Raw genomic sequence first — 27,167 nt, 5'->3', positions numbered from 1 at the left:
CCCTCTGAAGCTCCCTTTGGCACCAAGACTGCCAGAACAGAGGCCCTCGCTAAGCATGTAGCGAATCAGAAAATGGGAAATGAGGGGCTCCGTGAAATAAGACAGAAAATAAGGGTTGGCAGTGAAGAAAACCTCGGAAAGCAAAGGGGAGGTTGTGGTGGGTCATAGGAAGAGATGAAGAATTTTTTGATTAGAAAAGAAAGTGGTGAAAAAATGCCCGCCGGGTGGGATCCGAACCCACGACCTCCAGAATACCGGTCTGGTGCGATTTTTTCACCACTTTCTTTCCGACTAAAAAAATTCTTCATCTCTTCCTATGACCCACCACAACCTCCCCTTTGCTTTCCGAGGTATTCGTGACTGCCAACCCTTATTTTCTGTATGTATATATGTATGTATGTATGTATGTATGTATGTATGTATGTACGTACGTATTTATGTATGTATGTAGGTATGTGCAGTGTGTTCTGCCTAGCTAATAATTGAATTAAAACGGTGATTATAACGTGTCTTCATGCAAAGAATCTTTCTTTTTTGACAAATATTCCGTCTTCGATTTTAGATTTTGAAGGTTAAGGTCGCATCGCCACATTCAGCAATGCTGTTTGTTTTATTTATGTTGCTAGATTAATAATTCAGTAAAACCGACTTTTAATAAGGTCGTGTAGTCAAATCTATACATTTCATAGGTTTAAATATTCTATGGTTTTCGGGTTTCCGTGTTGCGTTTACTCCCTTCAAGGCACGCGCTCCGGAAATTGCATAACTGCATGATTGCAAGCAGAGGCAATTATCGGCTAGGTACCCCGGTCAATATCGACGCAGCAACGGCCTGCGTTAAATATTCTCGCCCCGAAGTCGTCTGGCACGCATGCCTTAATGGGTGCAATCAGCACGTCACTGACGGCCGACTGCAGTCACCGTCGCAGCTATTCGGCCGTCGTGCTTATAATCCCCGCTCGTCCTCTATGCGCGCTCCATGTACCGAGCGTCCATTACACTGTGGACGTGCAGGTGGTGCGTGTCAAGGGCGAGCACGTCGGGCCGACGTGACTGGAGCGCCCCGCGTGAGCCGTGCCTTAATCCCCGCAACTCCTCAGAACGATCGCGCACTTGTGATTCGCTTCTTTTTGCCTATACACTTGTCCGCAGGTAAGACGGATGTGGGGTTGAAACTTGTAGGAAAAGCAAAATTTTTGAAGAGAGTGCTGCTTACGCTTAGATTTTTTTTGTTTGTTTGGCTAGCGCGCAAACTACTATAGTTCATTCCACGAGCTATAGGTGCAGCACTGTGGAGGCTACATTGTTGTAGACAGCCCGCCCTATCAGGGCGCCTAACTCACCGCAAAGGAAGCAACAAAAGGCGCCGGGGCCTTGCGGTGCCACTTGCCGAGCGCGGAGAAGTGAATTTCCTTTGAGGACCCCCTTCACGGCGAGTTAGGTACCCTTAGTGGGCGCACTGTTGGCAACAATGGAGCCTGCATAGTGCTGCAGCTAGCTTGTGGTATGAACTATAGACGCCGCTGTCGCCTTTACGGTCCTTTTTTGTCTTTTTGTAGAAATAAACAAGAGAAATAATAACAATTCTCCCGCTTTTAATGTGACAGAAATTTTGAGTTTCCTTTTTGACGTACTAGTACTAAAATTCGCCCACGTAGAACGAAGGCGCGGAAAAGAAAGAGGCAAGGAAAAAGGCATTGTGTGCCTGCCGCCACAAAGTCAAGCACTCTGGAAGTGATCTTTAAATTATAGGATGGGGAAGCCCTATCCTGGGTTTTACGGGCGCGACGTCGCAGTATACGAGGCAGAAGCAACAAGAATAGTCAGTCCTCAGCATATAAAATTTGTATACACAAGCTAAAACGGTGCAGTAGTAGTCTTAAAGAGTTCGTTCATTATTTGTATATGTGGTATGTTAAAGCGTAGCATTTTTAGATTGAATTGTTCGCGTCTTTGCCAAATCTTGGTGTTTAAAGCAAGGAATAATGTCTAATTAGCTATTAATGGGTTTAGTTGAGATGTTGAATACATGCAGTTGTTCTTTTTTAACGTTTATTTTATGACGCCTGAATATTGTGATAACGCGCTTCATTGAATCGAATATTACAAGCGCTGTGGTGTCTGCTACTGCTGTGCTTCCTTTGGGATGCTTTTCAGAGAGACACAACAATCGTAACGAACACCGTTAACTACGTCCACCCGCCAATCTAACTGCCTGTGGTAAATTGTGGTAGAATGTTTTATTCTTGTGCTTGTCGAAGTGACATCTTCACAGCTTCAAATACGGACACAAACTGTGCAGCGGGCGCTGAATAGCCTTGTCGAATAACCCGAAGAGCTGAGATCCTGCTCAACGGCCACTTATTGTGTAACACCTCCTGGACTGTGGAGCATTTTCTGGCACCGACGATGTCGCGTTGACGCATGGGTCCATGTGTTCTGTGGCACGTTGGGTCCCAGAATGTGGGCGCCGCGGCTACGAATGGGTTGTATTACCCGGCTAACAGGCTAGAACACTGGCACAAAAGCCGCAGTCCCTGCCGCAGCGTCTCGAGGGCGCCGCTGAGGGTTCTGTTGACTTACGGGAGGTGCCAGTGATGCGCTCGGATGCAGGCGACACCGGCAAACCACGCTTTATTGCTCGGTTAGAACATTGGAACATGCACTGGACTGGCTGTACCGAGCTTGGGTGGAGATGAAGTCTTCATGGGTTTGTTAAGCCGTCAGTGACCGCCCACTCGATCGGTTTGTCTCCTGAGGGGTCACTCATCTCGTCTTGTGGTCGAGGTACATCAGCTCCTTTGTCCGAACCGCGTCCCTGCAGATCTCCACAGAAAAGCAACCCGAGTTCCGACGCCACCTCGGTTGGGAGGAAAGAGTCCAGAGAGGGGGAGGAGGGTGCCGGCGCAGAAGCCGGCCGCTAGGTGGCCGACACTCCGTGCGCCGTGATCGCCGATGGGGAAGGGCTGTCCCTATCCGCACGCCTCGCGCGGATTATTTTTAAAACTGTCCGCACCCCTCGCGCGGATAACTTTTAAAACTGTCCGCACGCCTCGCGCGGATAACTTTTAGAACTGTCCGCACGCCTCGCGCAGATAACTTTTAAAATTGTCCGCACGCCTCGAGCCCGAATGCAGCCAATGCAGTGCCGTGTGCCGAATTTCTTTTTCCGGGTGTTATTATGGACGCCCCAGTTTTTTCCGCACTCAACTTGGATGCTATCCGCGTGTTACGTTGTCGTGGCTGGTTACTTTAGTGTTCGCTAGTACGATGATTTCCTTACTTAAACCAAGTGCAGCGTCGGTCTGCTAACGCTCGGCTTCGCGTTGTGTGCTGTCCTGAGCCAGCCAGCTCACGGGTGAAGCCGGCGTGCTAAGCCTTCGTCGGAGAAACGGCGACCACGACATCTAGTAACGTTGACCACGACGACACCGACCCATCTCCTGAAGAATCGAGGAAGTAGTATTAACTCTATGATCGAGGACGAAGTTTGCCATCGCTAGTTCTGCACTTCCTATCCTACAAGCCACGTTGCAACAATGTGCCAGAGATCACCACACGAACAAATGCCGTGCTGTGATATGGCGAATACTGTGAGGTGAAGATGATTGTGTGCATCGGGGTGTAGTGCTCGATGTACTGCCACATTCGTCTTGTGATTGCGGTGACGGCGTAAACTTTGTAAATGAGAGCAAAAAAGAGCGAAGTTCCTCCAGTTGCTAGTGGCCTTGGTGCTCTATCCTCATTTTCACAGCGAGCCTTCTCTGACCGCAACACCTTCCCTTGTGGTGGTGTACAGTCATTGCTACTATTTCTCAGGCCCACTTTGTGTTGCACACAGAAGTATCCATTCCACTGAGAGGAGGGGGAATCACCCCCGCAACCTCACCCACCCAGACGTCGTCACCTGTACTTGTACTCTTAGACGTATGTTGTGCTGTCAATGCTGTAAGCATTGTACGACCCAAGATAACGTGTATGCTAGTTCAATCAACACAGTGAAGCACCTGAAGTAGCTTGGTGATGCTTTGAGTTTGTCAGCGTATCCATGGTCGCTGTTCAAGATCTCTATACAGGTATTTGCAAGAGCACAGCCTGAATGTTTGTAACCACTTTGCCGACCACATTTTCCCTTCGCCTTATGTGAATCCTTGCCAAGTTACCGCCGTCAGGTTCTGTTGTTTTCTTTAGCTCAAAAATCTCTGCCCTCTAATGTCGTACTCCCTGCCTTGCGCTGTTTCCAGGAGGAGGAAGCTCCTCTCACACAAATGCAGTCTTTACCGGCCGACCTATTGCTGAGGAGGGTGCTGATCATCCACTGTGGGACCAAGGCCATTCTTGGCAGTGTGTGCAGTGAAGGTAGTCTATTGGTTGTTGACCTGTGTGAGAGACTGCTGATAGCACTGCACCATTCCCGCTATGATTACTCTTCACTGTCCTCTCCTTTACTGCCTTTCCCAGCCTTTCGCTCACTTTCTTCTCAATCCCATTTAGGTCTCCCTTTTTTACTCTAAAAGGAAACCTGTAAGGGAAGAAAAAAATGCATAGGGGGAGTAGAAAAAACTTGCAAGCCAAAAAGTGCTCAACAGAAGTCGTTATGCAACAATGGTAGGGGTTTTCAATTATCAGTCCTGGACTCTCTACGAACTCCCCGAGAGGGAATCTGGCATTTCTTGCTCGCGTGTATTCCTGTGGTGTGGAGAATCTTGTGACTACCCGTGGACAAAGGGTGAAATGTCACTGTAAAGACCCAGTATATGGTTCAGGAATTAAGTCAACTTAATGCATATAGATGACACTAAATCTTTGTCACTTGAAAAATCTTGCATGTTTTTCACATTTCGCCTCATGTTAGCTCCTTCTGCACAGGCAGGCTTAGTGAAACTATGTATGAACTCGCTGCACATTGGCTCCAGGGTACCATTTTCGGTCGAATAGCCTGCTGAAAAATACCAAACACTTTCAAATATCAACTTCAGGTTAGTTGTAGTGCAGTGGGAAAGTTTGTCGTGCACTCAGAAGCCATAATGTTTTTCATGACTAAAGCTATGGCTACGTGATAAATCCAACATGTGTAACATGACTTGTTAGACCAGCGACCGTCCTTATGTTTCTTCCCCTCTCTTCGTTTCTGTTGCACCGATTCCATCCAAAAAACACCCTCTAATGTCTGCACAGTTTCACCTAAAAACTAGACCATAAGCTACAGTTGAGGCTAACATCCCGGAGCTATCGTCTGTGGGTGAAAAGGTGAGGAGCATGATCCAGAACAAAAATGAAAACAATATTATGCTGTTTGGGCAAAAGGTTTATTGTGCTCAATTTCTTTCGGAAAAAAGTTACTAGCGAGTGAAAGTGGATTTCAGATTAGTTTATCTTCAGCATTTCTTTCAGTAAAGTTTTACTAAGGCTGCTCTCATTTATTTCACAAGCTGACATCACAAGCACGGTGAGCTAGGCAACAGCACTGCCTCGACATTAAAATTGTATCATGTAAGGTGTTTCAACTGTGGTATTTCCGGCACTCAATAAAATGCAACAATAATGTGTTTAACAATCACGCATATGACTCCACATTACTACCCCTCCCCTTGCATAATACCACCAGAAGCTACTGCATTCTACCTGCCCTTGACATGAATGAAAACAATTTCCAGGCACCTTTCTTTGGCACTGATGTCACCTATTTCCCTTTTCATTACAAAATTATGAACAAGGTAATGGTCCTTTTATAGCAACCTGAAACGAAATTTTGTGTTTACTTTTTTCTTTGTGCTGAGTGAAGAGTGGTGTTACTAAGGCACCTATGTCGAAAGCAGCCCTGTTCTCGTATTCCTTGCCCCTGTGAAGAATAAAGGTGATTTAAAGGACTACTGACATGAAATTTCCAATTTGAGCAACTATGCAAATAGCTTCTTGTGTATGTAATCTTTTAGAAGTTGGAACTTTACTGTTTCATAAAACAATTTCAAGCTTCGCACGAATTCAAAAGGCAAAACGGTGCAAAAAAAAGGCAGAACACCAACCCAAGAAAAGGAAATTGATAAACACCACAACACGAGCGAGTACATATTTTGAAGCACTTGCACTGCCTATGGTCTAACAAGATTGGCCCAGTTCAGTCTCGTAGGAAGAACTGAACATTATGAGTAACTACTCTTTTAATATGTGTGCCGTCTCATGCACTCATAATACAAAAGATTAACGGATACATCCTCTCTGGAAAGAACTTTCAAAGGCACACACTGTGATGACTGTGATATAATTCCCCTTCTCAAGAGTGAATGTGGCACAGGTTGAAATTATCAGCTTTTGAAGTGTTTGCTTTTGGCTCTAGCTCCTCTATTACCATATAGAGTATACTGAACAGAAAAATTTGGACCGACACATGATGCACGCACACAGAATTTTTGGCTAGGGGTCAACGCATGTCGCATCATGTGATAAAATATACAACAGTGGCAGTGTGTTGGTTCTGCACAACAGGAAAAAACAGCATGGCTGGAACAATGACAAAGGAAAGACGTAACACACCAAGAACTCGTGTAATGAAATGCTTGCCAGTGCCCTCTTTGGCATCATAGCAGATCCTGAGTTGTGTACAGTTTTCCTGAGAAGCTTTGTATATCCAAGCCCACATATTGCACATGTGCTAGAATAGGCAGTCTTTCCGGGTCCCCCACCTCACCCTGTCTCGTGAAGCTGCATCTATGGTCTGAAATGCACAAACCCCTTCCCTTCTTGCCCAGCCTCATGTCCACTATATAAATGTAATCCTCCTGCCCCACTTGACCGACAACCAACTGCCCTTCACACCCCACCAGTACTACCCCTCTTCTGGGGGTGTCATCCACTATACCTGCCGCCACACGCTTCCTGGGAAGACTGGCTGAGCGCGGATCATGGTGTGGTTGTGAAGTCGATGCAAGAACTTCTGGTGGTCATGGCATTCGGGTTAGTGAGGAACTCTGTGAGATTTGCAGACTGGCCGTCTTCTAATGAAGATTAGGAGACGGCCAGGCAACCTGGACTATGGCTGCCTATATAGTACAGATTTCTCTCTCTCTCGGCATGAATACTGCATTTATAATGCTTTAACGCGCTCATAATAGCAGTGCATACAATGTGCCGCTACCTAGCAAGAATCTGGCAATGATGTGTGTTATTTAAATGCATCAGACTCGCTTCTCACAACAGCAGTTTCCACAAAAGCGAGTGCTTTAAAATGGAGCGCTTGTAATTTCGAACTAAATTTTTATAGGCAAGAAGTCGACTGATTTTTCATACGCAGTGTTTTCTAAGGGTCTTTAACGCCTCATCACATCTAGCACAGCTAGGACATGAGGGGGCCAGCTAGTGGGTAAACCATAATGCTCACAATAAAAAAAAACGGGCACATTAAAGGACAGCAAACAGCGCTAGTTTTTTTTTCCACTAGTTGTTTTTATTTTGTGCTGTGAGCGTTATTCTACGTACCTCGTGTTGTTTTCAAAACCAATGCATGAACACTTGATTCAGTATCGCTTTGGCACTGTGCCTGTTCCTCTAGCCTGAAAACTAATACGCGCAGTAGCAAGCAAGCAAGCAGAACAATACTAAGAACTCAAGGTCTGCACAGAATATACCACACACGCATGCTCAGGTTATCAGTTCCGCGCGATAATCACTTTTTTTCCCCCTTCAATGTTACGCAGGTAGCAGCTACGTTGAAAGAAAGAACCTCGGGTATAGTGCGGGCGATAAACAAACGCCAAGGCGACCGTAGCTGACTAGTGCAACCGCGCATTGCTTGCAACGGCTGCCTGCAGCAATCGCTGCCCATGAAAGCATCGAACTCAGCCGCCGAATGCGCCGACATGAGGGGCGATAGCGCAGAGAACGCACCCTGCACTCGGCCCCACCTCATTCGCGCATTTACCATGTGCTACGCCGTCACCGTAATCACAAGCCGAATGCGGTAGTACGTCGAGCTCTACGCCCCGATGCACACAATCATCTTCACCTCACAGTATTCGCCATATCACAGCACGGCATTTGTTCGTGTGGTGATCTCTGGCACATTGTTGCAACGTGGCTTGTAGGATAGGAAGTGCAGAACTAGCGATGGCAAACTTCGTCCTCGATTCTTCAGGAGATGGGTCGGTGTCGTCGTGGTCGTTGTTTCTCCGACGAGGGCCGGCTTCACCCGTGAGCTGGCTGGCTCAGGACAGCACACAACGCGAAGCCGAGCGTTAGCAGATCGACGCTGCACTTGGTTTAAGTAAGGAAATCATCGTACTAGCGAACACTAAAGTAACCAGCCACGACAACTTAACACGCGGGGATAGCATCCAAGTTGAGTGCGGAAGAAACTTGGGCGTCCATAATAACACCAGGAAAAAGAAACTCGGCACACGGCGCTGCATTGGCTGCATTCGGGCTCGAGGCGTGCGGACAATTTTAAAAGTTATCCGCGCGAGGCGTGCGGACAGTTTTAAAAATTATCCGCGCGAGGCGTGCGGACAGTTTTAAAAATAATCCGCGCGAGGCGTGCGGATAGGGACAGCCATAGGGAAGTGCGCGTTCACCTGGCCGTGCAGATCCGCGTGTCGGCGGCGCCGGGCAGTTTTCCCTAACGGCTGTGCGTGGCAGGCATGGGGATGAACATGGTCCCCACAGTGCCAGCGAGTAAGAAGTCACAGTACACTGGACCGAACACTGAAAGTGGCCAACTTCATTTACTACCATAAAGGAACTGTCCCGGTCTAGTCCCAGCCGGAGAAAGATCAATCGAAACACAGGGAAGCACGCAAGCAGAAGCTCTGGAATAAGTTATAAAATTACCTTGGCCACCAACTTTCCACCAATAAAGACCGCGTTTCTGAAGCTCAGACTTGTTCCGGTTCATCGGAAGTTCAAACACGCTTTACAAATGCTTGCTATCTGTGCCAAGGTTCACCGTGAAATGTCAGTGTCCGAAACTGCTGCACACCTCTAGACAGCATTGCTTACGGCTACTGCAATTTATCAGTCTTCAAGAACGCCTCGACTACGGTGGCATCATTATGGATGCTGTAGTTTGGCGAAAGCTAAAGCTGTCGCACTGCTGACTATTTTCTTTTGATTTCCCAATACCAGCCGTCTCACCACCATGTGAAAAGTGGCTGCTACTGTCCTGTGACCTCTCTCCAACCAGCCCATCGGGGACTCTCTGCCGAATCATGTGCAGACAAATCGAAGCTGTATCGCCACCAATGCTGTATCTTCTAGCGAAGACAGCACCCTCATGTCTGTCATTAAAGCCGTCGTCCGTAAAGAAATTTGTAGTTATTATTAGATTTTTATGACGCAAGGCCGACTATGGGCAAGGCGCGCCACCCGTCCGTCAAACAATTGACCACTTGGACCGCCGACTGCTTTTTACAGTCAGTCATCCCAGTCCACCCTGTTTAACAGGTCTCCGCTGCTGGCCACTAAACCTGCGCCTGCTTGCTCGAAGACCAATAAGACAGACATATCCGAACTCTAAACTTATTGGCAGGCATATGAGTGGTCTTATGTTTCCTAGGCTATAATACGCTTCCCAGAAACTTATAAGGCCGCGAATAAAACTCCAAATAAGAATGCGATAAGAATGTGAATAAGCCTGCTCCGGGCAGTCTCATTCACAAACTTATGCTGACGTTGTCGGTCATTTCATCAGAAAAGTCGGCCACCATGCAGTGAAAAACGAGTGGAGAAGCCACAGAAGTGCAGAAGGAAATCCGGCAGCGGCCGCCCGACCGGCTTTGTGAAATAAATGCTTGTTCAGCGGAGGCCTTCGTCGCGCTAAGGCCGCCGGGAGAGATGGTGGAAAGGGCCGGACAACGCCGCCGCCGGAAGGCGCAAGGCCTACCTACATTGATACGGCAGTGACGGCTGCAGCCAACCACCGTTTCCCACTTCCGCTATGCGCTATGGGCGTATGCCTGTTTTTTCCGCGTAGCGCGGCTTTTTTTTTTTTCTCCCTTACGTCAAACAAATGTGGACAGGAATGACGGTCTGCGGCCCGATATTTGTCCCGACCAGACATCTGGCGTCCGGGCGCGCGGTGTGAATGTGGGATCGTCTGCGTTGTCGGCTGTCGGCGCAGTGGCCGCGACAAGGCGGCACGCAAAGAACGCAACAAATATATTTCTTTCTAAAATCGTGTCGATCAACTCAGAAACAGCAACTAGGCGCTCATAATAGAACTGCAATGTGACAAAAAACTAGACACAACAGCAAAATGTTAACAGCGTGCAATACCTCCCCTCGTGAGCGTTAAATAAAATCGCGCTTTCAAAGAGAATCTGAACAGATTTGGCGTCTGTAAATCAGTCCCTGCGAAAGTATCGGTTACGAAGCTTGCGTGCTTGGGTTTGTACTTTGATAAGGCATTCTGCTTGAACAATTGGGATGTTTTGCTCGTACAGGCATGCACTATATTGGCGACGCGACAATATCATGCATGCCCGTACCCGTAACTCATGCATGCCTGTAACAAAAACGTATCTCTTAAGCATGCAGTGCAGTTGATGGCATGCTTGTTTGTTTATTTGGCGGCGTGTATGCGGCGTGTGTGCGGTTGGTGACACCACTATTTAGTAATCTCTTTGCAGCCTTTGTTTGCATTTCTTGTTTTGCTTGTGCTCGTGCTTTTCATTATATACCTATAGTCCGCTGCTTGTTTCAATAAAATTTAGTTATAAGTGATCACTCCTAGCGTTTCTCGTCCTGTCCCTTGCGCTCTTTCAATCGTGGATTTTTACCGACTCGCCCAGCTGCGCACATTTGTTCCATACACCCTCAGTCTGTCTCCATGGTCAGTGCTGATGAGCTCCCCGCGAGATCGCCGCGCGCATCTGATGGCTATGCACACGTGGTGGCCTTATTTGTTAGCTTAAATAAATACCTACATTTGCCCTACGGCATTGTCGTAGGTGGATGTTATGCGTGCATAAACACGAATATTCCTAAACGGCACATAGCCATACGGAACGAAAAATACAATGTTTGGTGGGAACGGCAGCGTATACAATTAGTAGCGAAACCACTGGTGACAGCCACACACTTAATGGAAACAGCTACAAGTCATGGTGCGCTTGCAGCCAAGTGCTGCCAGAGCGCAGGGGAAAACATGTAATAAGGGGCGGAAAAAACAGTGTCAGGAAGGGCATTCGTATCTTGAGGGCATTGAGAAAGCTGTGCAGCTGTACAGCTGTGTTCCCTTGTAGCCGTACGGCTGCGTAGAGGTGGATGTCAAATTTTCCTTTGCGGCACACCTTTCTTAAATAGTTCTTTAAAATAGAGGCCTATAATACGCATGTGCTCTATGAATATTCACTAATTTTATTGCGCTGACCCCTTCGTGTTGATGTATGCGTGGGGGCTCAAGCAGTGATTTTGATTCGTTGCTAACCACCCCTCATACAAAAAGTTTGAAGATTAAACACTGACATAAGAGGAGCCGGGGCTTTAGAGAATCCTATAAGACAGAGTTTTCAACTTGTAACGATAATGCTACAACTATTCTAGTTAGTAACAAAGCACACCGCCCGTATTTTGAATTAACGAAATTTATTTCTCAGAGCCTTACCGTTAGGGTGCCAGACCAAGGTGGCATACTCAAGAATTGAGCGCACGCGCGCAGCGCGCTGGTTTTCTGGAAGCGTGGAGTGTTCTCAACCAACAATTCTGTATTTCGGCCCAATACCACGTCCCCTATCAAAAACCGCTCAAGAATTTATCATTTAAGAAAGCGTCTCAATAAAGCCTGGGTGCCAGGATGAGGACTGCCGGTGTGTAGTTTCCGGGCACCACAGGATGTAAACTCGGAGCGTTTTTGCAGCTGCGCCATCAATAGGTACACGAAAAAGTTTTTTTTTTGTGCAGTTGAGCTATTTAAGGTACATTTTACAAAAAAATTAATAAGCATCAACTAATGATTTTCACATAGTTTCAAAATTCTCATTGTTTTTATCATAACTCTATAAATCTCAATTAGCTTTGCGCGAAAACACGAACCGTCACGAACCGTTACGAACCACTATTTTCTTGTTTGAATCAGAGCTGAGCTGAAACGGAACTTTTGTTTATGAGAAGAAACAGAAACTGGAACGAAAACCGGTTTGTTCCGACATCCTAAGCAGTCAGAGCGAATCCAGGGCCACAGCGTGGCGCTGTTATCGCGCTCAGCGCGCTGGCGCCGAAAGTGTCCCGAGTCACGCCAAACTTCGCCATCATTCTCGCGCGGCTGCTTGTCACGCATGACAAATTTCTAGTGCATACTTCGGTCTCTCTGCAGCGGAAGTTCGCTACGAAGGGAATTGTGCATCGCCGTTAGTCGAGCTCATGGCGCTGTCGAGCAGTGAGGTAGTGGATGGCCGCAGGGCATTCTGCCACGGCGCTTTGAATGAGCGAAGACCCGCTCTGTTTTTTGCTGGTGATTTATGTTTGCGTTATAATTCATATTAGCGCCTGTCACCTGCGTCAACCGCTGCTAGAGTTCAGGCAAGACGGCGCCGCAAAGGCGGCTACTCTGACCCGCGCTTCTTCACGCCGAACCTATAAAAAATAGAGGCGGCGAAGTTTCTTCCACGCTCGGATTTTCTGTCTAAATCGCTTTTCCTGCATTGTATCCGGCAGTGAGATTAATATTCATTACAGCTAGTACTCTGAATATTGCTTTAATTGTCTACGATTGGTAGTCGGTTATGAGTTTTGTTTGCAGGTGTACAGATAAATCGGAAACCATTAGTGACGTTCTCGAAAGTTTTTTCATGGAAGTAGACAACAATAGTGTTACATTTCATCAAACGGTCCCTTAACGCTATGAAAAGTTGCCGCCGACCACGATGAGTGGGCCAACTCGCTTTGGAATGGAGTTATAGTGCGCCGCCGGTTGCAGCGGACGCCAACTGCGCGGGCGTCCAGGGCAACCCAGTGTTCCTTGACTGCAAGTTACAGCTCCTCCGCTGTGCGATCGCAAAGTCGTCGCACGGCAAGCGCCTTCTTCAGCATTCCCAAGATGTTTTATATCTGGTTAGGATCAGCCGCGTGAGGCGGCCACGGCAGCTGAGGCACGGCGTAGCCCTCCAGAAGCCCGCTGAGAGCGCGCGCTTTGCGCACGGCGCTCCGATCGCGTTCTAACAGATAGCAGCCATCCTGCAACGGGCCGTCCAGGACGTACAGAATAAGGTGCTCGGTGAAGACGGCTCTACGTCCTCACCGAGCCCTCTCGAACTGCACGTGCGGGCACAGGCCGTTCGGACTGATGGCGCACCAGACACTGACCGAACAGTATCCGCTGCTGCGCATGCCATGGATATAGCCGGGGTTTTACTTGGGATAATGAGCGAGCATGAATTAACACATGTCTGGTCCGGAAGCGTGGAGCTACATCATTCCACTGCAGAATGAAAATCCGCATGGAGGCTTAAAGCGCGCAAAATTAGACATTCGCCCCACACTAATATGCGGTACAATTCTCCAACAGGAAGCACAACTGAACGCATTTCCTCGTCGTCATCATCACAAGAAGTTTATTCAATGCTTTTGGGAATTATTACAAAAACTTTGCACCAACAGCTAAAGAAATGCTATGTGTCCAGTCCGGTCCAATAGTGCCGGGTCCACTACAGGAATGCATTATTGGATTGCAAAACAAGGGAAGTTGCAGGAAATATGAATTACGTGAGAATTACGTGAACAAAATACAAGAATTGCATGAAATAGTTCATCTACTTTGTCAGCCCTGCCTCAAAAAACAACCCGTCGACCGAATGCAGCGTATAAGACAAATTTACCAGCCGCACCGTTATCTAACATCACTAAATGGCCACCATGAAAGTTTCTTTAAATATTATATACACGCCCTTCTTCCCATATTCATACCTGAATAGCTGGGGCTCCAATACGGATTTTTATGAACAATGCCAGCACTTCCTCTACGCCGATGTTTTTGAAAGCCTGCGCATATGTAGCCCGGCTTCATACCACCCTACTTTGTCGGAACATGGCTGCCGATCCACTTTAGTTTACCTACATCACGACGGAAAAGTGGCTATCCACTTAGCAGAGCTCCTCAGTGCAGGATTCTCTGCGACATGCAACTGTGCTTCTCACCCAGCCTCTAACACAGCCTACCATCTACACTGTACTTTCAGCTGCTGTCCGCGAGCTTCGGAAAAATCTTTTTTTAAGCGCACTTGTCCCAGCAATTGAGGTCTAGTGGACACTTACCCATGTCATGTTCGCGTATCATGGCGCCGACGCAGTAACCACCACGTACACAGGCCGCAGATGCCGGTACGCACGCCGGGCGTGTTCAATATACTGCCTCTTTTGAAACTTCTTCAGTGCCTGTGTGCTTCGCCAGTGCGAAAGAATGTCTTCTTACCACCGCGCGCGCACTCATTCCCTTCGCGGTACTAATCTTCCCCGCGGGTTGTTCGCAATAATGAGATTTGCTCCGATAACCTCGCCTGGGTGTGGCCTTCACACCGGCTGTGACGAGGACGTGACTGCCTCACTACAATGCCTAATTCCGGTCGATGTGCCCCTTCTACACCGTTCCTGCTGAGAAGGACTCAGAATACCACTTGGTGTGGAGGAGCTGTGCTCTGCGAAGCCTGCGCCTTGTGCACCGCATCTCTTGCGGCCTCTTCTCCCGCCCCTCCGCCCCCGGCCCTCCGGCAAACTTCTTCGCGTGAAGGCAGGGTCCACGCCATAGCCACTGCTCCCATGTCTTCGAGGATCTGGAGTGTATCTGCAGATGTAGTTTCGCTATGTTGGATGGCAAACTTCTGCAAAAAAGGGGCCAGGTCGCTGTCTTGCAGTACTGTACAAAACCTGGGCTATGGAAGGTTGAAATGGTTTTTTTTCTATTTGCCTTACTATTTACTATTTACTTTTGCCTCACATCATGGAATATACATGACCTCGATGAGTTATAGATATTACAAGGCGTCGATATTTAATGAAGAATCATCTCTTCCTGATGTTAAGCGCGAATCGCAACGGTTTTCATAAAAGCTAAGGCAAGCTCCTGCAGATGAAATCTACAGCCATATGCTACGTTGCTATCATTAAGTTCAATTAACCCTTCGCTGGACACAACAATGGAACAAATTTTGTCGTGTTGAAAACATTCTAAGTTAGCTATTCATCACTTCTTCATTATACCAAAACAAACCTAAGACGTGTTTTATAGCTGCGAAAAACGTGGACCCGTGTGTCCCACGGTCCAGCTGGGTCACTTTGCTGAAATTGGATCCATTTATCCCGCTCTCTACTTGGCGAAGGTACCTCTTCTAATGAATTGGTGCGAATAAACTCGCACCCAGGGGAACATCGCATACATTCAATGTGTAGCTATAGCGTGGACGCCTTTCTGCTGGTTGAGCACTAGCGGAACCACCAGGAGATGAAGCACTGATTCATGGGCGCAGACATGCTAAGCGTCGGCTTATCCCAGGGCAGTACCTCCAGTGAAGGTGCTTCTTCAGCCCGTGGATATTTCTTCTGAACGTCATACACAAATAACATCGTGCGGTAGGCCATCGCCTCCGTAAAAATGCAGGAGGCGATGGGTGGGCACAGCCGCCGCTCGGTCGCAAAGAAAATTGCACTGCTTTTCATAGAAGTCATTTCGTTTATATATAGAAGCTCCGAAATCACCCACTATAGCTCTTTGTGGTTTGCAAGAAGTTAATGTAGTGCAAGAAAGACAATATTTGCTTACCACAATTTTTTCCCGCTTGGTCGTAGCTCACAAAACCGCAGAAAAGAAATGAAAGATTGACATGAAAACCAAAGGATTCTGCTCGTCTTGCAACATGTTTCCATTCAGCAGCAACGTTACGAAAATGTATGTGGAATGCTCTACTATAGTCGCTTAGTGTAATTAGTGACGCTTACGCAATGACATTAGCAGTGACACGGAGCAGCTGTGCTGAGAAACGGAAATACGAAGTGGGACGCACATGTCCGCCATCCAAGAAAGGGTTAAAAAAGGTAGTAAAACAACGCCACGAAGGCGGCTCCAACACAATGTCATCCCTGTGGTTTCTACTGCAAGAATTCTTTAGCGCGCCCCTTACCAACGCACAAAGGTACCCGCCCTGTCGGGCATTGTGGGTGCTGAGAACATACCGTAATTACCCCATTCTAACGCGCCCCCGATTCTAACGCGCACCCGATTTTCCCGGCAAAAAAAAAACCGAAAAAACTTGCACCTCCGATTGCAACGCGCACGGAACTTTGTGAGCAAGAAAAACGAATGCGAGAGAAACGGGCGATTTATTTCTCGAAGTAATGTCACTCATCTCACTCCTCGTCGCTCTCCGCTGACCACAACATCTCGTCCTTGGTGGCGTCAAGCGCGTTCGCGATGCCACACTTCATAACGGACGTTCAACCATGGTCGATGGGATCGTGGCCCACGCCCCGCACGCCCATTCTGCGAGTTCCTCCAGAGGCGCACGCTTCAGCCGACCGCTCGTTTTCAACGTGTGAGAGCCGCTGCTGTCACTGCTGTTATCAAGCGCGCAAGTGGAACGATTTGACAGTTTGTTAACGCCGATAGAAAAGCCTAGTAGCCTATGCTTCCTGCGTCCGAAAAATCGTTGCTAAAAGCTTTGGCGTAAAAGCGGTCTGGCACGGGTTGTTTGAGCGGGTCCTCCCCCGAACGAACTGGTGTATGTGCTCTAACCCTATTGCGACCACCATGAACTGGCCCATGAATTGCAGGTTCTAAGAACTGGCCCAGTTATTGAGTCTACTGAGAAAAACCAGCATTTATTTGTTTTTTTTTCTCTTACCCTCCCTCCCCATTCCTTTCCCCCATCGTGACCAGTGGTCATCCTTTTCTATTAAAGGCTGTCTCTCTCTCTCTCTAGAGATGGCGATGGCGATGGGCGGGACGAAATTTCCGTTGTTTCGGCAGTTTCGGTTTCGTATCCGATTCTAACATGCATGCGATTTTGCGACCGATTTTTCCGGAAAAAAAGTGCGCGTTAGAATCGGGTAATTACGGTATTTATGACCTCTATCTAAGGTTGACCTTGCGGTCATGAGCGAATTGCGTTAACGACCTTGTGATAACAACCTCCTAGGACCCTGCCGCGGTTACCAGGTGCGACATTGAGTCACTCATCAAAATGAAGGAAGCTCACACTAACGCGTAAGACTTGAAGAAAGCGAAGCTGTACTCAACCTTCACGACGGTTTAAGCGCACGTTAGCGGCCGATTTGCTGCTTCGCTGCGGCCGCAACGCCTTTTACTCAATTATTGTTGCTATCAGTGTGAGCTTCCTTCATTGTTTTAGAAGTGATGATCATCGGATATCCCCTTGGAGGGGCGTATGCTATGACCTGTCTTTCTCGTTCCGAGCACTTGTTCCCACGATAACCGCGAACGCTGGAGTTTTCTTATTTTTCCAATCTTCGCAAGTCTCCCAAGTGGGTATGGTTGACTTTCAAACTTGCGCTGATGGCGCTGGGCAGTCGCCGCGAGGCACGCACACACCAGCGCTCCGCATTTTCTTGGTATCTTGAACTGCCGAGCGGTCGCCGCAAACTCGGCCAACCGCAATCTCCCTATGTAGGTGTGCTTGGTTTGACAAACGTGCGCAGGGGACGCTGGGCGGTCGTCGCGAGGCATGAACACACGAGTGGTAGGCCTTTTTTTGGTTTAGGGAACTGCCGGGCGGGAGCCATGAGGCCCGCGCTCACATGCGCGCGCTCGGCAATTTCTTAGTATTGTATACTGCGGACGTGAAAAATAATGATTTCCTAAAGAGCTTCGCTCTTAAAACCACGTCTTTCCTGGTAGTCCCGTTCCACAAGGTCCGATCCTCGGCACGTGCCGCCACGAAATATCTCAGCCTCATGCTCTCGACAGTGATCTAATCCCGCTTGTTCCGCGCGCATCACCTTCGTCACCCGAGCGCTGCGGTATGTGTAGCAGTCACGTGGGATCGACCCCAGCCACAGTTGTCCGGTTGCAACACTCTTCCTGAGGGTGCAGTCGGTCCCCATGGCGGCCATCCATACCACCATTTTCCGGGGGTCGACGAACAGGTAGATCATGTGGAACACGTGGAACATGTGGACGAACACGAGCTAGGATAGAACATGTCAGACAGCATGGGACTGAGCTTCCCACAGTTGTCCGAAACAACCACCTCTTATCCTTCTGTTAATCGAGGCAGGTGGAGGCAGTTTTTGAAGGCGCTTACCCGAGGAATGACATACCCAATTTCGAAATAAAGGTCGTACCCGGTACATTAGTTAGCAACTGGTCGTGACGTTACACTTGTAATTAGATAACTGCGTTCGCCCTGACAGAAAGCGGTTGTTTCCAGTGAACAATGAGTATACCTGTTATTTCCTGTGGTGTTTTTATTGTGGGCGTCTGAGCCAGTCATAGTAACTTTTTTAGACAATGTTTCGAGTGTCCAACGACAGAAAAATATCCGCCACCGTGTGCATAGATTTGGTTCGCGCTAAAAATCTGTCGTGTGTTGCGGCGGAGTCCACCGAAGTGTAGCACTGCGGCCACAAGGCCATTCTTCTTGCCATTCCGGTAAAGAATGAATTCTGGGAGCAGAAATTTGTGTCTCTATAAATTCATTTTTTATGTTTATTTGTTTTCGCGAACTGCATAGGTTTTATGGTCATCTACTTCTGTAGGACCGGATGACTGCTCAATATTTTGTTAGCATTTCTCTCGAACTATAATTGGTCATTATTATCTTAATCAAACTTCGACTGGTAATGACTCCGCTTTTTACCTCAGCGCGCTTTCTCGGGGCTTAACCAAGGACTAAATGTTCTAAATCCGCTCTTTCCCAGGCTCACACGACAGCCCTATGTGCTGGGGGGACAGCATTTTAGAGTTCGGGTGGTGTATCTACGGTGCACCTTTATGAAACTGTACTTGCATCCTACAATCACTAAAAACTTTTTTCATCCCGTTTTTTTTCTCCTTACAGGTGAGTGCTCTGCTCGGGAGGTGTGTCCTTTGTGCCGCCTTCCTTGTGTCCATCCACAACCGGGTGAGATGTTTTGTTCTGACTGCTGACGCGTTTAGTCAACGCTCTTCCTCGTTATCTCGGGGTGTGCACCCGCACTACGGATAGCCAGTTGGCCTTTTGATAATAGAGGCCACATCGTTCATCTTACCAGGAATTGTTTTTCTGACGCTGGATTTTTTTGTCCCATTTCTGATTTCTGAGGAACTCCCCTAGCGGTGTACGCGCCCATGCTTCCTTTTTTGTGCGTTCAGTGAATATTCGGTGGCTTCGAACTAAGCCTGAAATAAATGTCTTTTCTGAGGGACTTCTTATGGGCAAGAGAAAAAGACGAAGCCATTACCTCTGCCTATTATCAGAACATTACTGCGTAATTTGTAATTCCGGGAGCACACGATTGCCCACGTCGCCAAAGAAAGTGGCCGCTTGATCTGCTCCCTTCGCTGCTAATCTAGTAGAAGCACGATAGTGTCCCGGCGCTCCTGTTACGTAAATGCCCCTCCTTTCTCATCCACCCACCTCTCAAGCTCTCCCCCAACCGTCTAGCTCCTCCCACGATAAACAGAGTGGAGGTTTACTGACGTTTTATTATCGCTGGACAGCAATGAATAGGAAAAAGTAGGGTGACACGTGACGCTAGACTTAACAAAAAATGTTTGACAAACAACAACAAAAACAAAATGCTGCGCAATCTAAACACAGTAATCGTCACAGCTAAAGCAGACCAGCAGAAACAGTCCACCACATATCAGAGGCTCCTCCGCACGTGGATTCTGCTAGCTAGCTAAATAACTGATTTCTTTCTCGGTAAGGGCGATGGAGGGTGTGCTGACACAATCTTGCTCCCGCTTCTGAATTTAGCATGCCTCTCGCATCTCTCGCATCATTCTGTCAGGATAACGAGCCAGCACGTGAAACTCCTGAAATGCAGGCAGCCATGCAGCAGGTGTGCGCACTTTGCCACTTGCGCGGCAAGCGTGCTTCCCGAGGAGTAGCTTAGTTTGCACGCGTGCTCTCGTAGGCGATCGTTGAGGCAGCCCCACGTACGAGCGTCCGCACGATAACGGTATTTCGTACACCACCTCTTCCTCACAGTGGGCAGCCGGCTTTGTGTGCCTCTTTTTACACTTGTTTTCCGGCATTTTGTTTTTGTTGTTGTTCGTAAAACTTTTTTTTGTTAAGTCCAGCGTCACGTGTCACCCTCCTTTTTCCTATTTATTGCTGTCCAGCGATAATAAAACTTCAGTTGTTAGTGCTGTGTTAGTCTACTCCTCTGTTTACTGGTGTATTCAATTTTTCCGCGCTCCACTGCTCGCGCGCCATCAATTGGAACCTTCCGTTAATGTTGGACTTGAAATGCCGCCAGAAGGTCTATGTTCACGCGCGAGGTCTTTTTTTTTGTATTTCGGCGACAAGAAATTCTTCTCAAAGAGATATTTTGGCGATCGGCTTGGTCGTCTCCGACAACGAACGCACTACAGTGTTGTGTGACTCTAGAACGGCGGTGAAGAACTACGCTAAGGCAAGGGTATGTAGTGGGGCCCCGCGCATACTGCGCAAGGCCGAAGACAGTGGCATGTCGGAACGCGGGAACGTGACCCACAACGAGACGGCCAACGCGGCCGCGTGAGGACTAACCAACCGTGCAGCTGCACACACGGCTGACTCGCAGTGTTGGTCCCGGTGCCAAGGACGAGATGACCACCTTCAACGAAATAGTGAAGTGGTACAGACTCAGCAGACAGACTATGCCGCCACCTCACCCGGGGCTTACCCGCAAGGATACGATCAAGAGACACAATTCGAAGCCGTCCAGCAGGTCTCTGCAGCCATAGAGAGGCAGCGCCCGAGCGAAACCGTGGAGAAGGGGGGCAGCACCCCCAGGAAGGGGGCTGCGGCCCTCTCAGACCCGCGGAAGACGCGAGGGAGCAAGACGTTGTGGAGCACAACGCATGCGACTGTGGTTGCGGAGCGGTGAAAGCTCGTCCTCTCTGCGTGGCGGGAGCCTAACCGATTCTGCAGGCATTTTCAATAAAGTTGTTCTCTCTCTCTCTCTCTCTCTCTCTCTCTCTCTCTCTCTCTCTCTCTCTCTCTCTCTCTCTCTCTCTCTCTCTCTCTCTCTCTCTCTCTCTCACACACACAAATATCAAGCGCACATATATTTTCAATTGAAATACACTCCCTACTACCACTTCTGTATTAATGTTCTGCCTCAAATATGAGACTGATTTTTTTTTTCTGAGTAATGTTGACAAGGATGAAGTATTGTCGTCGAACATCGTTATAGCTAAACACTGATATAGCGAATTATGGGATATACCGAACTAAAAATTTTATTTTGTCACGCTTCTTTTAAATGACACCCATTATTTTTATAACGAAACCGAAACCTAAAAAGCCGAGTGATATCGGCTATAACGAAGAATTATTTGGTCCCCGCGAGACACAAAACTCAACCGCGAGCATAATGAAAGCAAAATTTAAAAAAAATGGTGAGACAATCCAACCATTTCTCGGTATCTTCAAAAACTGCAGAAGTAGAAAAGGCCGTTTATTCCGTGGACACTGTGAAGACCTTCATTCCGCTCAGACTGTGAAAAGCCACCAGGCGAAAGCCACATCCTCCTTCAAGTAGATAAGAACGCAGGCCTGTTTTGCCGAACAAACTTTCGTCCGTTGCACTTTTACTTTCTCACGTTCCGGTATGTTTAGTTTCAATTGCCACAAGGAGACAGATAAGGGTTACCTCGTTTATAGTAGGTTCGAAGCCTAGAAAAACGCTTTTTTTTTATCTAGGATTGCTGCACAATCCAGACTGCGATTTATTGGAGCCTATTTTTACCCCTACGGTTACAACGAATGTCGGATATAACAAACTAATTTACTTCTCGATGATACTTCGTTGTAACGACGTTCGACGGCACAAGATTTAGTGGTTTGGTAAGGGTTTGCCTATATAAACTTCTCTTTTCGGAATTTCTTAATTTTTTGGCGGGTGTCCGAATCGAGGAACAGACAGACATACAGGCAGGCAGACCAAAATGTTTCGGGTTTAAGCAGCCCAAGAAAGCCTATGGTCTTTAAAATTTGCGGCCTCGTTCAGCCAACACAGAGGTACAGAACACAGAATCAGAGAGCTCCTGCGGAAAGGTGAAATCAAGGGAAAGTGGAAGCGGTGGAGCTGCCTTCACGCAGCCGCGCGTATTTTGCACAGGGAGTGACGGCTCTGGCAGCTGCTCAAACCTCCCGCATTCCACATCTCCGTCACCCGGCGCCCGGGCGTACAATGGACGGTAAATTTGGGGCTGCACTTCCGAGTAGGAGCAAAGGAAGATGTGGTGTGTATGCGGCGACAAAATTTCGACAGGTACAGTTGAACGCAAAGGTGCAATGTGCATGTATTTTAAAAAAAGCATGCCAAAGTCAGGGTACCAAAACAGCGAACGAAGAGAACAACCAAAGAGAAAAATCGCGCCAATCCACCCCGTGAATGTGGTTGGAAAGCAAAGCTGTAAACAGCACCCACAACGATTACCCATGCGACGTCACTTAAATTCACTCACATCGCTCTACAAATAGTAAAACCAGAGAGATGTGAAATGCACTTAACCACACCATTTATTACTTCAAAGAGATATTCTAGGTAAGGTTAAATCAATGCATGATGCACTAACGGTGGTAGGTTGAGTTGTATTGGTGTAGCACAAGAGTGGAGGAGGAGGAACAAACGTTTATTTTACATCTTTAGAGCAGATGGGCGGCCGCCTTAGTCCAGGTAGCCGCGTGCTGTCGCTGCTCGGGTGGCCCGCTGGATCAGGCTTTGCTGGTCCTGCAGGTCCGAGTTGGTCAACGCGCATTCCCACTGCTCGAGAGTAGGTGTGGGGAGTGGGGAGGGGTGGTGTGGGTAGAAGAATACGAGGTGAGGGGGTTGTGTCTGGGGTGTGGCAGTCACGGCAGTTATAGGTGAAACGGCTGGGGGAGATATGGGAGAGGATGGTGCCGTTGTTGAATGTATTTGTTTGGAGACGTCGCCAGATGCGGGATTCTTCGTTGGTGAGTGCAGGGTGTAGGGGATGGTATTCTCGGCGGGTGTGGCGATAGTGCGCTAAGATATCGGAGTAGGTGGCTGGTAGTGGGTGCAGCGTGTCAGTCAGTGTGTCCAAGTCGCCCGGCCTCGTGGAGAGTGCCTGGAAGTGAAGTTCGCGGGCCGCAGCATGGGCTGCTTCGTTCCCGGAGAGGGAGGCATGACCTTGGGTCCAAACGATGGTCACGTTAGGAGGTGATGGTCACGTTAGGAGAAGCTTGAGGGCAGGTAGAGGAATTCTTCCGAGGATGTATCTTCGACAGGCTTGCTGCGAGTCCGTGATAATTGTGAGGTAGTCGCACGTTGCTGTATGCATTGCTAGGGCTATTGCAGTAGCTTCCGCTGCAGATGGGGAGAGGTGGCGGTATGTGGCCGCAGTGTATAAGGTGCCGTTGATGTCGATGACCGCTCGGGCTTAGTGGGAAGTTGAGTGAGCGATGTCGGTGTAGCGGGTGTCGTTGTCCGATGAGTACTTCTTATGTAGGTAGTGAACACAAGCTTTATTATGTCCTTTGTTGTACTCGGGATGCATATGTCGTGGAATGGGGGTGACTTTGATGGTGGCCCGAATATGGGGTGGTATCGGCTGTAGTGCTTCATGGGGTTATGGCGTAGGACGGCCTAAATTCTGGAGGACTGTGCGGCCTGTGGGGGTGAGCGTAAGGCGAGAGAGTTGGCTGGTTCTTTGGGCTTCTATAAGTTCGGAGAGCGAAATATGTAGGCCACGTTGAAGGAGCTTGTTGGTGGAAGTGAAAGCCGGTAGTCTCAGGGCTATCTTGTAGGCTCGACGGATGAGAGCATCCAATTTGGAGTGTTCTTGGGGTCGGAGTTGGACATAGGGAGTGTCATATGTAAGCCTCCTGAGCAGTAATGCTTGCACAAGTTGACACGTGTCTTGTTCTTTAAGACCGTGTTTGTGCATGCATATACGACGGATGAGGTGGGCGTGTTGCGATATTGTGGAGTGTAGTTGGGGTAGTAGTGCTCTTCCAGATCCCTCGGCGTGGAAGCTTACACCCAGGATTCGTAGTGTCGTCACTTGCGGGACAGGTTCCTGGTGAATCATGACCTGAAGGTCCAGTGCCGGTTCGGGGGGTCTTCCACGGGTACGTGAACGAAGGACGAGAAGGGCTGATTTTCAGTGGTCACAGGTGAGACCGCGTGGTGCTAGGTAGTTTTGAGGACGGTGTCCACCCCTTCTTGTAAAGCGGATTGTTGGGTGCCGGGTGATCCTTTGGTGATCCACAAGGTAAGATCATCCGTGTAGAGAGCATGGTGAAGGTTAGGGATCCCGGAAAGCACTTAGGCAGGTCTAGAAGGGCGATAAGAGTGGAAACTTTTTTTATAAAATTAAAGTAAGCTCCAACACGGTGTTAGACGATCTGACTTCTCCGTCTCTGCGCCGCGGACGGAGGCAACGATATTTGGGGCAGAGACGGAGGAGGAGGAGATAGAGGAGGAAGAAACACTTCTGTTCAGATTTCTGAACGGCCCAGAGTGCAGCCCAGGGGAGTGATTCCTTCTTCTGTGGGGCCCGTATGCAGTCCGCGCGGCTTCTGTTCTGTCCACCCGCTGAAGCTGGGTAGGTAGACAGGGCCTGGACAGCAGCATCTCACATTGCTCTTGCTGGGTAGTTGACGGAAAGAGAGGAGGGTGCTCAGGGCTAAAGTCGCACACCCCGATTACGAGGCGGAGTGTTCCTACTTCTGAGCACATTTTACATTCAGCGTCGTCACGATTCGGATACAATAAGTGAAGACGCGTAGGCTGTGGGAAGGAGCCCGGATTGTATGAGCCATAGGGTAGTTGTTCTCTGGAAAGGTCAGGGTAAGACGAAGGTACGGTCTGTCTCAGAAGGCTATAATGCTAGGTTATCTCCCTGAACGTGACAAGCGGGTGACTGTCCTCGTGCAGCTCCATAGCACGGGAGGTAATTGCGCAGGCTTGTTGGGTGGGCGTATTCATTACCCTCCATTGAAGTGTGAGGGGGTGTCCAGATGAGCTTAATGGACCTGTTCGGGGAGTGGTTTTTTAGCACGCGCAGTGCAGGTCAGGATACCCAACCCGACTGGTAATTCCAGTATGCTTGCTGGGAATCGGTGACTACCCTCCGAACCCGTGGTTGAGTGAGAGCCAAGGTGATGGCTGCCTCTTCTGCTGCCGTCATTTCTTGGGCCCTAAGCGAGGTACACGCAAGTAGGTTGGTTCTGGAAGTAGCCTCTATGATGATGGTGTATTGCTGCCCTCGACATTTGGAGGCGTCTGTGTATATAACTGCATGAGCCCCACCGAGGGAGGTGTTTAGCGCTTGAGCCCGTGCTTTTCGGTGACCCTCGTCAAGTGAAAGGTTCAATTTCTAAGCGCAGCGAGCATCCTTAGTTTCAGTCGCCAAGAGTCTGGGAGTACGTCAAGCGAAGTGACATGCTGGGCTGCCCAGCCAATCTGGTGAAGCATGCGGTTACCCACCCCAGTTCTGATTCGGACGATGTGGTAAGAAAGATGGTCTTATATCAGGTCTTCCACCGTGTTGTGGAGCACCGTGCTAAGCGCCTCTGTGTGGACGCATTCATGAGAAGACCAACGACCTGCTCGTCTGCCTTTCTAATCTTTATATAAAGCATCCCTATGTCCTCCTTGTAGTGAAGAAAACAGGGGGTTGACGTAAGTGACTCTCGAGAAGACAAAAGCTTCAATTAATTAATCGAAAAGTAGCGCATTCCTTTAGGCCTCGCTTCTTGGTGGCAACTCGCCTGATCATGTGTATCATTTGATCAATGCTGTCTTTAAGTCGCTGCAAGGAGACGTCACTCTTGGTGTTAGCCTAGAGATGTAGGCCCAGGATCTTGATGCTGGGGCTTGGATTGATGGCCGGGCCATCAAGGAGTATTTGAATGTATTCCTTGATTTGGCGTAAGGGCGGACGACAAGGAGCGGTGATTTTTTACGTGAACACTGGAGGCCACAGGCTTTAGCACATTGGCGTACTAGAAGTGAGATTCCATGCATTGGTGTGAGCTTCCTTTAATTTTTGTAACTCTTAGCACATGAGCAAGGTGCGCACAGGGCCGCTAGACGGGCGTGAGTGGTCGCGTGACGCTTTCACGTGCATTCAGCGAGAACGCAGGGGGAAAACCCGTAGATGTGCTTGGTGAGTACACCACCAGTCTTCCCCGTCTTCGCGTGGGCTCGTAGCTAAATCGGTAAGACAACGGGCTCTCGCTTTGTTAGTCTATTAGTTCCATGTTCGATTCCCGGCGGTTCCAGTAAATTCTTTTATTTGTTCGCTGGAGTTTTCTGGTGACGCCAACGGTCGCGAAAGAACCCTTGGGGGGTAGAGGTAAAAAGCTTTGCTTTAAAAAGCACGGCACGGCAAAATATTGCCGGAAAGAACAACCGCGCAGGGAGGAGTTTTCAATAGAGAAGCTCTATAGAAGGAAATCCTTTGATATATATGCCCTTCTTCTAGAAAAAAGAGGGCTCAGTATTTCATTCCCAGCGACAGGTGCTAAAACCGCTTAACAGCTCATGCTGCAGCTCATAAATATTAGCATGCGCTATTTCTTGGGATGATATGGTTCCCAAATCACCATAGATACTGTCGTGCTTGTCATGCACGACTGGAGCGATGCTTCGCGCACTTATAGTTTTCTCCTGCCTTAGCGTACGTTACTCATTTCTCTTACTTTTCTATTTCTCTTTCTCTTATTTCTTTCATTTTTTTAGGTGCCCGAAGCCCTCAACATTCGTTTGTATAGCTTTTCGTCAAAGTTCTTGGCGCATGCTTCAGTCAAGTCCTACAGGAAACGACAGAGCGCTAAAGAGACTTATACCGGTTACATTCCCCCTCCCTCAGTCCAAGATGATTCCTTATGACGCGTGAATGTTGTTGCTCTCATATTTTCAATAGGCAAACAATAATTTAGGGCTCAGGCTGTCGGCGTCACCTGCCGTCGTCGTCTCATATAGTCGCGGTAGTAAAACACCGGCACACTCGTATTCAAACGCCCCACGCTAGAACGCAACGCGTACTGAGAAAAGTGTATGATTGA

General features: G+C 48.5%; 1 protein-coding gene across 1 annotated transcript in view; it reads left to right on the top strand.

Moving 5' to 3' along the window:
• The window catches only part of LOC144164852 (uncharacterized), a 7,794-nt gene extending 4,870 nt beyond the window's left edge, over positions 1 to 2,924 (top strand). The window contains exon 2 of the mRNA XM_077695103.1: positions 2,825 to 2,924. Coding sequence (XP_077551229.1) covers positions 2,825 to 2,924 — 100 coding nt within the window. The remainder of the gene's footprint in view (positions 1 to 2,824) is intronic.
• The last annotated feature ends 24,243 nt before the right edge of the window (positions 2,925 to 27,167 follow it).

The sequence above is a fragment of the Haemaphysalis longicornis genome, unplaced genomic scaffold (genome assembly GCF_048455015.1).
Source record: "Haemaphysalis longicornis isolate Haplotype H1 unplaced genomic scaffold, Haemaphysalis longicornis Haplotype H1 scaffold_14, whole genome shotgun sequence".
NCBI classification, from domain to species: domain Eukaryota; kingdom Metazoa; phylum Arthropoda; class Arachnida; order Ixodida; family Ixodidae; genus Haemaphysalis; species Haemaphysalis longicornis.
The sequence above is the reverse complement of the archived record's forward strand: the minus strand, read 5'-3'. Positions and strand labels throughout refer to the sequence as shown.